Source organism: Alosa sapidissima, chromosome 1 (genome assembly GCF_018492685.1).
Source record: "Alosa sapidissima isolate fAloSap1 chromosome 1, fAloSap1.pri, whole genome shotgun sequence".
Taxonomy (NCBI): domain Eukaryota; kingdom Metazoa; phylum Chordata; class Actinopteri; order Clupeiformes; family Clupeidae; genus Alosa; species Alosa sapidissima.
In genome coordinates this window covers 54,143,126-54,157,958 of record NC_055957.1, presented here as the reverse complement: position 1 = coordinate 54,157,958, position 14,833 = coordinate 54,143,126, and the positions used below count along the sequence as shown (strand labels likewise).

General features: G+C 41.5%; 1 protein-coding gene across 4 annotated transcripts in view; it reads left to right on the top strand.

Annotated features, from left to right (window-relative positions):
• atg9b (autophagy related 9B) overlaps nt 1-14,833 on the top strand; it is a 98,993-nt gene that overhangs the window by 64,147 nt on the left and 20,013 nt on the right. For all 4 annotated transcript variants that reach the window (XM_042109332.1, XM_042109322.1, XM_042109317.1 and 1 more), the window contains one exon: nt 5,761-5,902. In XM_042109332.1, the coding sequence (XP_041965266.1) occupies nt 5,761-5,902 (142 nt within the window). The remainder of the gene's footprint in view (nt 1-5,760; nt 5,903-14,833) is intronic.

Here is a 14,833-nt window from a genome sequence, read left to right as displayed (position 1 = left end):
ATTTTATCGTAACTCGGTTGCCGCTTTGGGTCGAATAAGTGACGCATGCACGTCAGGTCAAAACCAGGCCATTTTCGTGGGTCTTTTACTAGGTGGCAGTCTCGCCAGGTCTCACTGATCACTTCCCGGAAAGTTTACAGGCAACACTTCATATTTCATGAAAGACGTGAAATCTCAATTTCTAGAAAAAAAAACAGCGATTTTGATGAAAACTAGCCACTGTTTAGCTTGGGATTTCTCAGGAACAGAGGCGTGTAGAAATACACGGTTTGCACTCACTGAGAGCTTAAAGTCTCACCTTTTAAACGAGCCATTGTATGTGTTCATAGCTATAACACAGAATATGCTGTGGCTGTACAAAAATCATCAACAATGATCTAGATTGCTGGCACTCTAGGACAAAGCTTCCAAATACAGCTTGGCATTCAATGAGTTTTAAACATAAATCAATAACTATTTCCTCTGCCCACAACTGTTTCAAAATAAAAGTCCTCACTACAATAATTTACTATTAAATAATTTAGCTATTTAAACTATCCAACTATTTAACTGTTCAGCCGTTCCAACTGTCAGTTATCACCCACTATGCCTCTAGCCAACTATATTTAACCACCACCTACCTAGCAACCAACATAGCAACCATTGAAATAAAGCATCTATGTCAGTTTCTATTGCAACCAACATGATTACCCTAGCAACTGTCATAGAAACAGCTTTATTTAGCATTGCAACAACCATGTCTACCTAAGCAAAATCATTGTAACTATCTCTACATTATCTGTTTTAAAATCATATATTTTACATATGTTCTAACCAAAATTTCTGCGTGCAATTCAGCTTCAACCGTTTAACATAGAAACTTTGTTTAAACTCTGTAACGTAGGACTTGAAAAGGACACTTGGGCAATGTATTTTTCACTTTTGTAAACTTTATACTTATAGCAATATTAGCAAAAAACAAGCCTATTTTCCCCATAGACTTTGCATTGGCACTATGACATCACAATGGGCTAATCAAACTGATTTGCACCTGTATCAACTGCCAGCTGCTCAACTAGGCCCCCTCACAAAGCCAATTAAACTGATGCACCTGTATCAACTGCTTTCTGCTCAACTAGGCCAACTCTCTCTGTGTCTCTCCATTCTACAAGGATATAAGGCACATTCCAAGGACTATTAACGACTTAGAATGCAATCAACTGCACCTGTGCTCTCTCACTGACTGCAGTAACTGCATGGAACCTCTTCTCTGTGTCTCTCTCCATTGAACTGGATAGCTCACTTTTCTCTTCCCCACTTTCTTTCACTTATTTTTCTTCACTTCGTCCATTAAATTTCTTCTCTCCGGGTGATAAATATCAATATGGTGTATTCAAATTACTAAATTTGCTTACAGAAATTTGCTATTAGTAATTATGCAGATTAGGGCTGGGATAAACGATTATTTTTTAAACAATTAATCTAGCGATTATTTTTTCGATGCATCGATTAATCTAACGATTTATTTTTTCTGTCCGATTCGATTTTGATTCGATTATCGATTATCTCCCCATTAATTCACTAATAGCAACTTATACATGTTTATTTACATATCTGAATGAAAAAACATGAATTCTTTAATATTGCAATATACGTTTATTGCTTTTAAGATAAAAGATACAAAATAAAAGACTATACAAGTGCAAAGTAATGCATTCTTAGTCAGAGGTAGCATTCAATAAAGTTAGTGTATGTCTAATTGAGTGCCTAGCAGAGTTTACTTTAACTTTAATGCAGCAGTTTTGAACAAATTTGCGCAGCATGGTCACGATGCTAAGCGGATTTAATAGCAATTTAGCTCACTGTGTTCTATGCAGTGCTTCTATGTGGCAACAACAATCCTTCAACAACCGTGAATATTTAGTTAAATGCACATGCAGGGGAAGAGCAGCGGGCTCGTTACGAGAGAGAGTGGGCGGGGCGAGGAAAGGCTGTGTGAGTAAAAAGTGCAGCTCAATGAAATTATTTTATCTTATCTTTTTAATTTAAATAGTAGGCCTACAACATAGAAACATCAACGTGTGGTGGCCGGTTTTGATTTTGTGGTGCCCAGCCACAGATTAGTCAACGTATGGAAAACACTGAAGGTGTAAGATTAAAAATATTTAGCAGCACACGTTATGCTTGACGAATCGACGCTCATATTTTGCGTCAATGTATTTTTTGCGTCGATGTCATCGATTATGTCGACGCGTTCTCCCAGCCCTAATGCAAATCATAAAATACTATAAATAACTAGAAAATGTAATTTCGAGGAATTAAGAGTGCATTAAAATGCAAAACAAACTTTTATCTGGAAACAGTTGTAGTCTAGTTGCCACTTTGTGTGGCTAGTTATTTTGCCTAGCCTACTTAGACTCTGCATAATGAAAAAAAGCTTTGTATGGTCCTTTTCTTCTTTGGTGCCATGTCTGATCTACAAAGCACAAAAGGGGCAAAATGTGCATGCTGAAGGACAAAGGGAATATTACAATGTTTTACACTGGCCTTATATATTGGTAGACATCCCTGATAACTTGGCCTATACCGACACACTCACTCGCTTGTCTGCCAGTGTCACCACAAAGTTAAGTAGGCTATGCTTTGACACTGTTGTGCGTGTCAGATAAACCTTTCGGTTTCAGCCAATCAAATGACAGTGTGTCTTTTACTATTGTCCTGGCCGTCGGAATCAGTCCAAATAGCACAAAGGAGTTCGCTAAAATATTGGTGGGGACAATTTTGTCATCTCAAAATATTGTTTGGGACTAGTACCTAGCATCCTCCCCTACACCTACGCCCATGATCAACATAGAGTAAACACTACACACACATAAACACGCACACACACACACAGAGGTACGCACGCATGCATGCACACAAGCACGCAATACGTACGTACAGTACATACGAGCACGCGCATAAAAACACACGCATACACATACAGTAGACATGCACGCACGTCGCACGTACAGTACGCACAGACACACAAGGCACACACACACACAGACACACACACCATTACCCCCACACACCCACTCATAAGCGAACACACATACGCACAGACACATAAAACACACACACATATGCAGGCAAGCAGACATGCAACACACCCACACACACACACACTCACAAGCAAAAACACATGCCCAGAGAAGCACACATACAAAAGCAAATGCACACACTCATTTACACAAAAGTTGCAAGAGTAGGAGATGGAGACAAATTGACAAGCATGATTTATTCTTGCGGATAGAATGTGCAGGACTGAGCGGCGGTCATATTTTATACCTTTTTTGCGGTACATCTAGTTTACAGTGTTCATCAGGATCTGTTATCTGGCTCACTCTTTCACTCCTTCATCTTTCCATCCTTCTTTGGAAAGCCTCCTTGGCTTCTTATGCCACTCCTAACATGTTCAATGAAAAATATATAGCTAATATATTTTTATAAAAATTAAATGTGGCATTCCCTGATTTCTTAAAATGTATAATTTCTTAACTCACCTCTCTTTCTTTTTGCATGGCTTCATGTTAGAGTACCTTTCCAAATAGCTAAGCTTAGTTAGTTTCAATCGGTCACTGATATTTCTCAGTGTGAATGAAGATACATACTAATACATCGTATAAAAGGCGGTGTGTTGCATTCCTTAATTTGTTTAGACAGTTCGATAATAAATTAGACACTGTTGCACTTTTGATTTGAGACCGGGTCAGATGCACTCATAGTACAAATACATATTGTAGCTACCAGCATGTTTTAAATCCACTTTATATCTGCCTTAATGTGCAGATTTTGTTGTCAGTTTAATTTAAAAATCAGAAATACATTGGAGTAAGTGTAGACAAAGAGTTGGTGTGACGAAAGGCATGTGTAGTGTGAAAGATTTAAGGTGTCAATTGCGAGTCTCACACTCAGTGCTTAAGAGTATTCAGCCTTGGTTTTGGCAGGCAGCTCCTTTCCTCTTTCCGATACTGCATACCGCCACTGAATCTTTTAGTAATACACGGTGCGCACTGGCCTACTTTCCCTGTTAACATGTTGTTAAATGTCATTATACTGGCAAATACCTTTGACATACTTTTAAAGGAACATGCCAACATTTTGGGCAATTATCTCTATCGTAGGGATGCACGATATATCGGCGGCCGATATATTATTAGCCGATAAGTGAAAAAATGAAAATATTATTATCGGTCCGATAACAGAATTCTGGCCGATAATTTGCGCCAATATTTTTTAAAGTCCTAATTTAGGCCTACGTAAGGTCTGTCCTGCTACACTGAGCTACTTGAGCTTGGTTGGCTATACTTTTTCCTCAATATAATGTTAGAGGTGTGAATGTATTTCACCACTCTAACAAAATCTGTGGATGCGTTCATTTGGGAATCTGTGCATCTCAAAATCCTCTCGTGAATGATCCGCCATTTAACCTTAACAGAGCGGAGCTCAGCCCTATCTAGAGCCGTCTTGTGCTGGTGTGTTTGCACTTTACCGCGCTGGTCGGGGAAACAAATAAACAAACTCGTTAGTGGGACGAGTACATAAGTAGGCCTAGTTCTAAGTTGTGTTTTAGTATTATATTTGCATTACTTTAGCTTGGGTTTTGTATTATTACCTAGAAATATGCTAACCATTCGTGCTTCAGTTCCAGACAGGTCATCATAATAAGTTATTAAAACCTTCGGGGCTAACGCCTTTCATTTCTGCTGCAGCAGGTTGTGCGCAACAGAGTAGACGGACATAAGATACAGTCTGAGGAGTTGCAGCTTTATTCAGTTACCCGCAGTTGAAAGTTTCCCTCGCAAACTCTGATTTGGTCGCTATACTCTAGCTTATTCCAAGCTGAGCCGTTTATGAGCGTTTAGTCCTAAATGAAAACGATTTAAACTCTCTAGCCACTCACTCGCAATTCACTGACGTCAGGTTCACTTAAAGGAGCCACACATACTGTAGGGCTAGGCTAGGCTGTTATGTTGTTGACTGCCATACTATTGAGGACTATTATGAGTTCTGTCCATCATTTGGTGGTAGGTAAAATTACTGCAATAAAATTATGCTTATTAAATGCTTTCCCCAAATCACAAGAGTAACAAGATTGTAGCAGCACAGCTGTTACATGTACACTGAAGACAATGAGGCCTTGACTGGAGCTAAGAATGCTTTGTATATCAAATCTATCATGACCAGATTTACCCCATCCAGCAGGTCTCAGGTCAGCTCTTTGCCTCTGATGAAAATTTAGGCAAATTGGCAAAGTTTTGTAAAAGCACTCAGTATTACAATGTAACAACTATATGTAGGTACCCACAAATACATAATGCAAGTACAATGATAGTACCCGATAGTACATGTTGTAACACAGGTTGTACCACTGTACCTAATTAGGTAGGTACACTGTAACAGCGACACATTAAAATAAAGTGTTACCTTGTTTTTTAACACATCTTTGTGTCCAGATAGGGACAACACATTTGTTTTAATAGTGTACAGGATTTTTAAATCTTATACCATTTTAAAATCGCACACACATAATCTCAACCAATAATCTTATTTTATGATGGGAAACACGCACAAGACTAATACAATCAGTGTAATACATGGACTGTACCATCTATAATTTGCTTTTGTTGATGCAAAGCACATTAAATTGCCTCTGCGTATGTAAATGCGCTATAGAAATAAACTTGCCTTGCCTGTACCAGACTTGATCATTGATTTACATGTCTTTTTCCCTCTCAGAATTCAAGGCAGTAATTGGATTATTTCTCTGCTGATAATGGCAGCCGTCTTCTGGATCTACCGTCTTATAAAAGTCATCTTCAATATCCTCAGTTACTGGGAGATCCGGCAGTTTTACATTAAGGCTCTGAAAATAAGGATGGTAAGAAAACACATAGTTCATGAGTAATATAATACAGTGCCCTCTACTGCACCCCTGCTAAATATGAGTAGAAAGGGTTATCTATCTATAAATTGCAGGAACGTGTGTGTATGTGCCGCATATCTCTCGAACCAAAAAGCTTAACAATAATATAGCCCTAACTCAAAACAGCTGTTAGGCTTAATAATATGTCATTCTGATCTGTAGAAATGTCACATGCAGCCATGCCTAAATTCTGCTTAGGCCTACTGCACATTAATAATTATAGGTTAATACAGTTTTTCCCCTACAATGTATTCAGCAGTGGCGCAGCGGCACTCCTGGAATTCAAGCGCCGCTGCAAAAAAGTTGCCTAATTTAAAAAAAAAAAAAAACATGCAAGTGAACTTCAGGAACAGCTGCCGTTCGTTCAGGTTTGATGTCAACAAATAATAGTAGGCTACGTTGAAGGCGCAGTCAGGGATTCCACAGGAGATCATGTTTGTTTGTGTTTATGTTTAAGTTTATTAGCAGATGCAATTTTGTGCAAAAAAAACGTAGCCTACATTATGTTAACGAAGGAACCAAATTAAACATGCCAGCGAGGTAGCTCGCCCCTACCTTTAGGCTAGCTCGGTGGAACGAAATTCATCTGGCGAGAGTCAGGTCAATTCCACACATTGTTTCGTTTTTGTCAGTCAATGCTTTCAAGCCCTGTGTTGCTAACATACCTAGGCTAAGAAACTAAGGTGTAGCCTATAGAGCTGCACAGTCCCGCCCACAGCCAAAATGCGGTTAGGTGCCGGATGTAAGATTCCCATTCCTTTGTCCCATTGACGTTTGGAAAAATCCGTTTTTAAAGAGTTTTACAGCATGTCTTAGGCTAACCAGCTACGGCATAACTCATAAGCATACAACATATTATTTCGAGTGAAAAAACTAAGAGAAAATCCAAAAAAAGTCAAAGGTACAAGACTGTGTACATATTTTCATTTCCGAGCGAAGGAACTACTCATCCCATAAACCACCACGCCTCACTGAATAATATAGATCAGATTCCAAAAATAATTCAGTGGAAATGCATGGATTCCAGTTTCAGCAACTGGAATCCATGCATTTCCACGGAATTATTTTTGGAATCTGATCTCTTATCATACCTGTTCATTCTTACTCGTCGCTCGACTTATCGTGACTAAATTCAAGATGGCTGCAAACGCTAAACTTCGTGAAGATATTGTCTGTATAAATCGTCTTGTAAGTAAACTACGAGTGCTTTTCCAAAGTTCTCAATGTCTCGTTTTAAATGCCAGGGCCCTCGGAAGTCTACCAATGAAGTGTGGAGATTCATTGAGCCTCGTAAATGGTGTAAAACAGTGATTTATTTGCATGGCTAGCCCGATGCCGAAGCACCACCATTGAAAAAGCTGTTGGTAGCATCGGCTAACTAGCGCCAGATTTTGGAGTGCAGGGGACAAGCCGAGATGGGCTATGAGACATACGTTCACACTCGGTATCATGTTTCAACACACTTTAGGTCAATATCACACCGGAATTCTCCTTTAAGACACCCATGCTAAAATTGACTGAAGGGAGGAATAAAAAACATCTTTTGCCTTTTGTCTTAATGCCTTAATTAAAAAAAAAAAAAAATAGGAAAAATCAAACCTTTAAGGACATCAATTATTTTTGAATGTATCATGTATTGTAAATAAATAAATGTTATTATATAAATAAATGTCTTAACTTATGCACAGCACTGTACATTCTAAATAGTAATAGTTTGTACAGTGGCCTATGATTAAGCTTTATTTTTTTGTAATTAATTGTAAATAATAATTTTCTGTTGTGTGTGTTGTGCCATTTCATTTTTGTTTCATTTCAATTTCTAATAATAATGTAAGTAATAATTACTAATAATGTAAATGAAAAAGGTGAAAGAAAAACATGAATAATCCTCTTCAGGTACTGCAATAACCATGCTTTTTACATGCTTGTGTTGATGGTTATGTCATAATTTGTAACTCAATATGTCAATTTCTTTTGACAAAATCTACAGGAATGGCACTGCACTAGTAATAAGTTAATTTCTTTAATAAATGCAGTCACATACAGTACCACATTGCAGTGAGTGAGGGATAATGGCCGCCCAGGTGTCCCGATATACAAAATTAATGGACGAGACAGAGCCAAGAACTTTTGCTAATGCGTCCATATAACGGGACACCTCAAAGGCCTTATCGCCAGCTTATCACCCAGTTGCGACTATAGGCAATAGTCAGGCCTTCATGGAAACAAGTGGTCCGTTTGAAAGTTATTAAACAACATGCATGTAAAGGATGCCAGCTAGCTTAGCTGTGCTTGTGGAACGTTGGTAAACCTCACTCCCTGACGCCTCAAGAGTGCTGCTGGCATGCGAGCCAGTAGCCTGGGCTATTGGCTCAATTGTTGGCGCGCTCGCCTCCCGATCCGAGGTGCTGCCGTTTCGTGGGTTCGAGTCCGGGCGTGTGCAGGGCTGAATCGCGCAGGTTCAACACAACGCATGTTACACATATGCTGCATTGCAAATAAAGCACATGATTAAAACATCTGTTAAACAAAGAACAAATGTGTGAGACGGTTGAAACATGGCCAGGCCCAGGCAGACTAGCCTTAAAAGCTTTTTTTCAGAGGCCAGACACAATGAATGATGGTAAATCGTAACGCCTGAAGAGAAAAAGCCGAAGTGTCAGGCGTATCTGTCGGAATCAGTGACGTTGAAAGTGGAGGTGCGATGGTTGCGGTCGCACCAAGTCACTTGTCATTTTCCGTGTAGACACACCCATAGCTACACTGGACATGCTACTGTGTTCTGTTCGCAGAGCATACTTTCTCTGTCTGATCTGCAGGGTTAGGGCCTCCTCGACGAGGACATTGCTGGTTCGCGGATAATTTGCGTCACAATGGAATGGTATCATTGAACCGTGGACCGAAAGAAAAAGAAACTAAACATTTTCCAGAATAGGCAATATTTTTTAATTTCGTGTTATCAAATAAAGAGGCATAGCATTAGGGATAGTGGTGTGGTATGTGTGTGCATGCATTCTATACAGCGTGATTATGTCATTCTTTAAGCTACATAGCCGGTCTCCAGTTTTCCTCAACTTGACTAATTAAGAAGTGATAATAGGATATTTGACCAGCATATCATCAAAATGTCCGGATTTTTTTTTTTCAAGCGGAAACTCTGGTGTGAGGGTAATGGGGCGTCTGTGTGTGTGTGTGTGTGTGTGTGTGTGTGTCTGCTTGTCTGCTTGCCTGCATGTATGTGTGTGTTTTATGTGTCTGTGTGTGTGTGTGTGTGTTTGTGCATGTGAGTTTCTTTGTGCATGCGTGCATGTACGTGTTTCTGTTTATGTGTGTGTGTCAGTGTTGCGCGGTCTGCCCGAAATTAAGCGGTCGCCCGCGGATGACCGCGGTCACCCGCGGTTATGAGTCATAAACAAAATATTTTAATGATATTCGGGTCATTTGCGGCGGGTCAGTTAAAATGTATTAAATATATATTTTCTACAAATAGGCCTAGGCCTACTTAAAATATCACGAGAAGGCTGGCATCAATACAGTAAAGCATCAATACAGTAAAGTCAACAGTAAAGAAGCTGAAGACGCGAGTTAAAAATAATAGACACCCCTTCAGGAATAGCGATATAGGCTATGGGAAATATTGGGAAAAGTTCTTAAAGAAGATGACAGTAAGTTATGGTCTATGTAGGCCTACTTCTTGCGAAGCCATTTAAAAGTATGACAGCCAAAATGGGCAGCCTGCAGGAATAAATGTTATGGCACAGACTACACATCCTATGTATAGGTTCGCGCATGCATAAAAGTTACAGTTCGTTGTGTTTGTGACTTTAAACAGTGGATGTACTTTAGTAAATCTTTGTGCTTCATTCAGCATTATAAACCAGTTCTTACGCTAACGTTTTGACCAGCAATGTATCTCTCTAGCCTACCTTGCCTCACCATTTCTGTTTTCGAAAGAAAGATGTATGTCCATGGCCTTCAAATCTTATCCTAGTGTTCTAATCCTTGTTGGTTGCGTGCGTGCTTGCGCTCTTATTCTCATTCTCTCTCCTACGCAAACATTATGTTCTGCATGCCTAAATAAATTAGTTTGTTTTACAGAAATGACCTACTGTCACACTGCATGCAGACTATAACCAAAAGCACACATTTTGTAAATAAGCGGGTCGGATCGCGGGTCGGGTATAATTTTGTCCTAATTAATATTCGCGGTCGGGTTGATTAAAATATCCGGCGACCGCGGGCCGCTTGTGACCAAACCCACGCAACACTGGTGTGTGTGTGTGTGTGCATGCGTGCATGTGAGTTTGTTTGTGCATTCGTGCATGTACGTGTTTCTGTTTGTGTGTGTGTGTGTGTGCATGCGTGTGCTTGTGCAGGCACGTGCAGAGAAGGGGGGCTACAGGGGCTCTAGCACCTGCCCTTTTGCCCCTTTGATGTCTTTAAAATGTGTAATACTTCCGCTAGTTCCAACGTGAATATAAGCTAAAATGTCTCATTAATAGTTTGTGAAATTAGAAATGTACAAAAATAACAATTTTCTGTGTTAATTGAAATGCCTTGCGGCCACCAATCCGTGATGTTATAATTCAGTGAACTCTCAGAAAGTGCACGCAGGCACAGTGCTACAGGAGACGTTTGGGAGCACGGTAAGGTCACTTGGCAGTTAGCCTATCTGAACATGCAATAGTATTCAGCGTAGAGATAGAGAATAAAATGTTTAAAGTTGTTTCATGTTTAATGAAGTGGGCTATCAAACCCGTTTTAACCATGTCTTTAACCATGTCATGGTCCATCCATTTCAATAACCTGACAGCTTCGAAAATCTAAGGCTGAACGTTCATAACATATTCTGTTTAGGTTACTATGTTATAGTAGCTTAGGTTAGTAGACCTAGTTCAGATAGATAGATAGATAGATAGATAGATAGATAGATACTTTATTGATCCCTAGGGGAAATTCAAGGTCTCAGCAGCATACAGACAACACAACACATTCTCTAACAGCAGAAAGAGTAATTAAAGTATATAATATAAAAACACAGCTAAGCAATAAGGACAGTAGAAGATAAAGAATATGCTAAATATACTAAAATACAAATTATACTAACTAAACTTAAATACAATATATAAAAATATACTAAAATACAAATGACAAAAATACAAATTATACTAACTAACACTTAATCTAAATCAATTCTAAAAACAGTATCCACATATAGTGATTAATCAATCAGAGCTTGAAATCAGCTTGAATTTCCCCTTGAGGATCAACAAAGTATCTATCTATCTATCTATCTATCTATCTATCTATCTAGAGGCGCTTGCAATGACTGAGGCAGGGACTGAGCCTGTGATTCTCCGTGCATAGTAAGGTATGGTAAGGTGCTCTGTGTGAATGAGCACATTTTGGCACCCTCATAGGGCCACCCTACCCCCCACCCTGGACCCCTTCCAGTTTGCATACCGAGCCAAACGATCCACGGAGGATGCAATCTGCTCTGCCCTCCATCCAGCCCTCACCCACTTAGACAATAAAGACTCATATGTGAGAATGCTGTTCATAGACTTCAGTTCAGCATTCAATACCATAATACCACAACAACTCATCAGCAAACTGGACAAGCTAGGATTCAGTACCTCCCTCTGCAACTGGCTGCTGGACTTCCTGTTGCAGAGACCACAAGCAGTACGTGTCGGGGACAACACCTCAAGCACTCTGACCCTGAGCATGGGGGCCCCTCAAGGGTGTGTGCTCAGCCCCCTGCTCTTCACACTGCTAACACATGACTGTACAACCACTCACAGCTCCAACCATCTGGTGAAGTTTGCGGACGACACAACACTGGTGGGCCTCATCACTAAGGGCGATGAGGCTCACTACAGAGAAGAAGTAGACCTGCTGGCTAAATGGTGCAAAGACTAAATGTCAGCAAGACCAAGGAGATTGTTGTCAACTTTCAGAGAGGCCACAAACAACTGCCACCACTGTCCATCGACGGAGATGCTGTGGAGAGAGTGAGCAGCACAAACTTTCTGGGGGTGCACATCAGCGACGACCTCTCCTGGACCACCAACACAGCATCACTGGCGAAGAAAGCCCAGCAGCGCCTCTACTTCTTGCGCAAATTGAAGAAGGCAAGTGCCACGCCTCCCGTCATGACTACATTCTACAGAGGGACCGAGAGCATCGTCTCCAGCAGCATCACAGTGTGGGGCGGAAGCTGCACAGATCAGAACAGGAAGACCCTCCAGCGCACTGTTAACACAGCTAAGAGGATCATTGGAGCACCACTCCCCTCCCTGCAGGACATTTACACCACCCGCCTCACCCGCAAAGCACTAATGATTGTCAAGGATACAACCCACCCTGCACACGAACTGTTCAGCCTCCTGCCCTCTGGAAAGCGGTACAGGAGCCTCCGCTCCCGCACCACCAGACTGGCAAGTAGCTTCATCCACCAAGCAATCAGGATGCTGAACACTCTACCCACTCTCCCATCACTGACAGCCCCCCCCCCCCACCAGCCAGCCAGGAACCTAGGAAACTAGGATCCTGTCTACCCTAACCCCCCACCCCCCCCAACACCGCCCTGTGGAACTGCACTGTGACTGCGCAGCCTAACGTGTTGCTGCTTCACATCAAGCCTGATATACTTGAAATTACTGCATACTGCATATCAATGTAAATATACAGGTCACACAAGCACAAGTTTAAACTTCATGTAACTGTTAAGACTATATAAATATACAACACAACTACCTCTATTTTTATATATATGTCCTATATTTCTATTTTGATACATACATGTTCTATATTTCAGTCTTGCACTTTAATTTAATGTTTATTGTCTATGGCTATATAAGATGTTGATCAGTTTGTTCAGGGTCCTTTTGTCAGATAGTGAAGTGATGCACTCCAGTTCAGCTCCCACTACAGAGCCAGCTTTCCTTACCAGCCTGTCAATTCGCCCCGCATCCTTCTTCCTTGTGCTTCCTCCCCAACATACTACTGCATAGAAGAGGACGCCTTCAACAACAGACTGGTAGAACATCCTGAGGAGCTTACTGCACACATTGAAGGACGGCAGCCTCCTCAGGAAGTACAGCCTGCTCTGCCCTTTTTTGTAGAGTGCATCAGTGTTGGCTGACCAGTCCAGTTTATTGTCCAGGTGGAGACCCAGATACTTGTAGGTGCTAACCACCTCCACATTGACCCCATCAATGTGGACTGGTAGCAGAGTGGGCTTAGACCTCCGGAAATCCACCACCATCTCCTTGGTCTTTGAAGTGTTAAGTTGAAGATGATTGAGTTTGCACCATTGCACAAAGTCCTCCACCAGGCTCCTGTACTCCTCCTCCTGCCCGTTCCTGATACACCCCACAATTGCAGTATCATCAGAAAACTTCTGCATGTGGCATGACTCTGTGTTGTAGCAGAAGTCAGATGTGTACAGGGATACAAGGATACAAGGATACAAGGAAGTTTATTGTCACATGCATATAGTTACTGGAAGTAAGAAATGCAGTGAAATTATGTCTGGTGTCAGCCTATTTGTGCAAAGTGGGGGGGGGGGGGGTAAAAAGTGCAGTAGAAGAGGGGTTTAGTAGATTAAGTGGCAAGGGCTGCATAAGAAAGGTGGGGGAGGATTGGAATGGGAGGGGGGGGGGCACCAACAAGGAGCACCAACAAGGAGCACCCAAGAGCAACAGGGGCAAGGAAAAACTCCCTTACCAAGGAAGAAACCTTGGGCAGATCCACGGCTCAAGGAGCTAACCCAACTGCCAGGGGTCTTGGTGTGTGTGTTGGGGGGATGACAGGGGAGATGGGATAGTGTGCTGTGTATGTGGGGAGAGGGCAGTGTGCAATATGTGTGTGGGGGGGGGACAGTGTGCTGTAAGTATGTTGGGGATGTGTGTTGGAGAAGCTTCCTGATGAAATAATGTGCTGTGTATGTAGGGGAGAGGGGGGGGGGTAGTGTACTGCAAGTATGGTGAAGGGACTTACTATTGCAAGCAGAGTACTGTATGTATGATGTATGTGAGTGATGAAGATGTGTGTGTGGGCGGGAGGGGAGTGTAGCAGTGACTGTGTGTGTGTAGTGTGCTGTAAGTATGTAGAGGATGTGTGTTGGAGAAGATCCTGAAGACAATGTGCTGTGTATGTAGGGAGGGGGGGGGGCAGTGTGCAGCAAGTAGAGGAGGCTTACTGTAGCAAGCAGTGTGCTGTATGTATGTGAGGTGATGACAGTGATGATGTAAGTGTGTGTGTTTTTTGTGTGTGTGTTGGGGATGGGGGTGGGGTGGGGGCAATCCAGGACATGGGTAGATGGAGGAGAAATCAGAAATAATAAATAAAAAGTTCTATGGAGATGTGCAAAAGTTGGAGAAAGTCAGATATGTGTGTGTGTGTGTTTTGACGTGTGATGAAATAAGAAAATAAATGAAAGGTCTATAGCATAGGGTGAGGGATGTAAAAGTGCTAAAAGTCTTGTAGGTGTGTGTGGGTGTGTGTGTGTGTGGGGGGGGGGGGGGGGTCATGAGTGCTGAGGAGTGAATGAGTGCAGTCAGTATAGTGTGAGTTCAGAGTTGGGAAATGTTTGAGAGTGCTGAGGAGTGAATGTGTGCAAAGTCAGTATAGTGTGAGTTCAGAGTTCGGATGGCCTGGGGATAAAAACTTCTCCTGAGTCTCTCAGTTCTGGCTTTGTGACTAGATAGATAGATGCATCTGCACTCGTCTGTTTGAACTCATAGGCAAAGTGAAACTAACTTCACAGTGGTCTCATAGTCAACGACAAAACAGTTCTCAGTTAATTACTTCACTATTGACTGACAAGGGGTTACCATCTAAAACATAGCCTGAAAAATGCAACACTTACCCCAATAATGT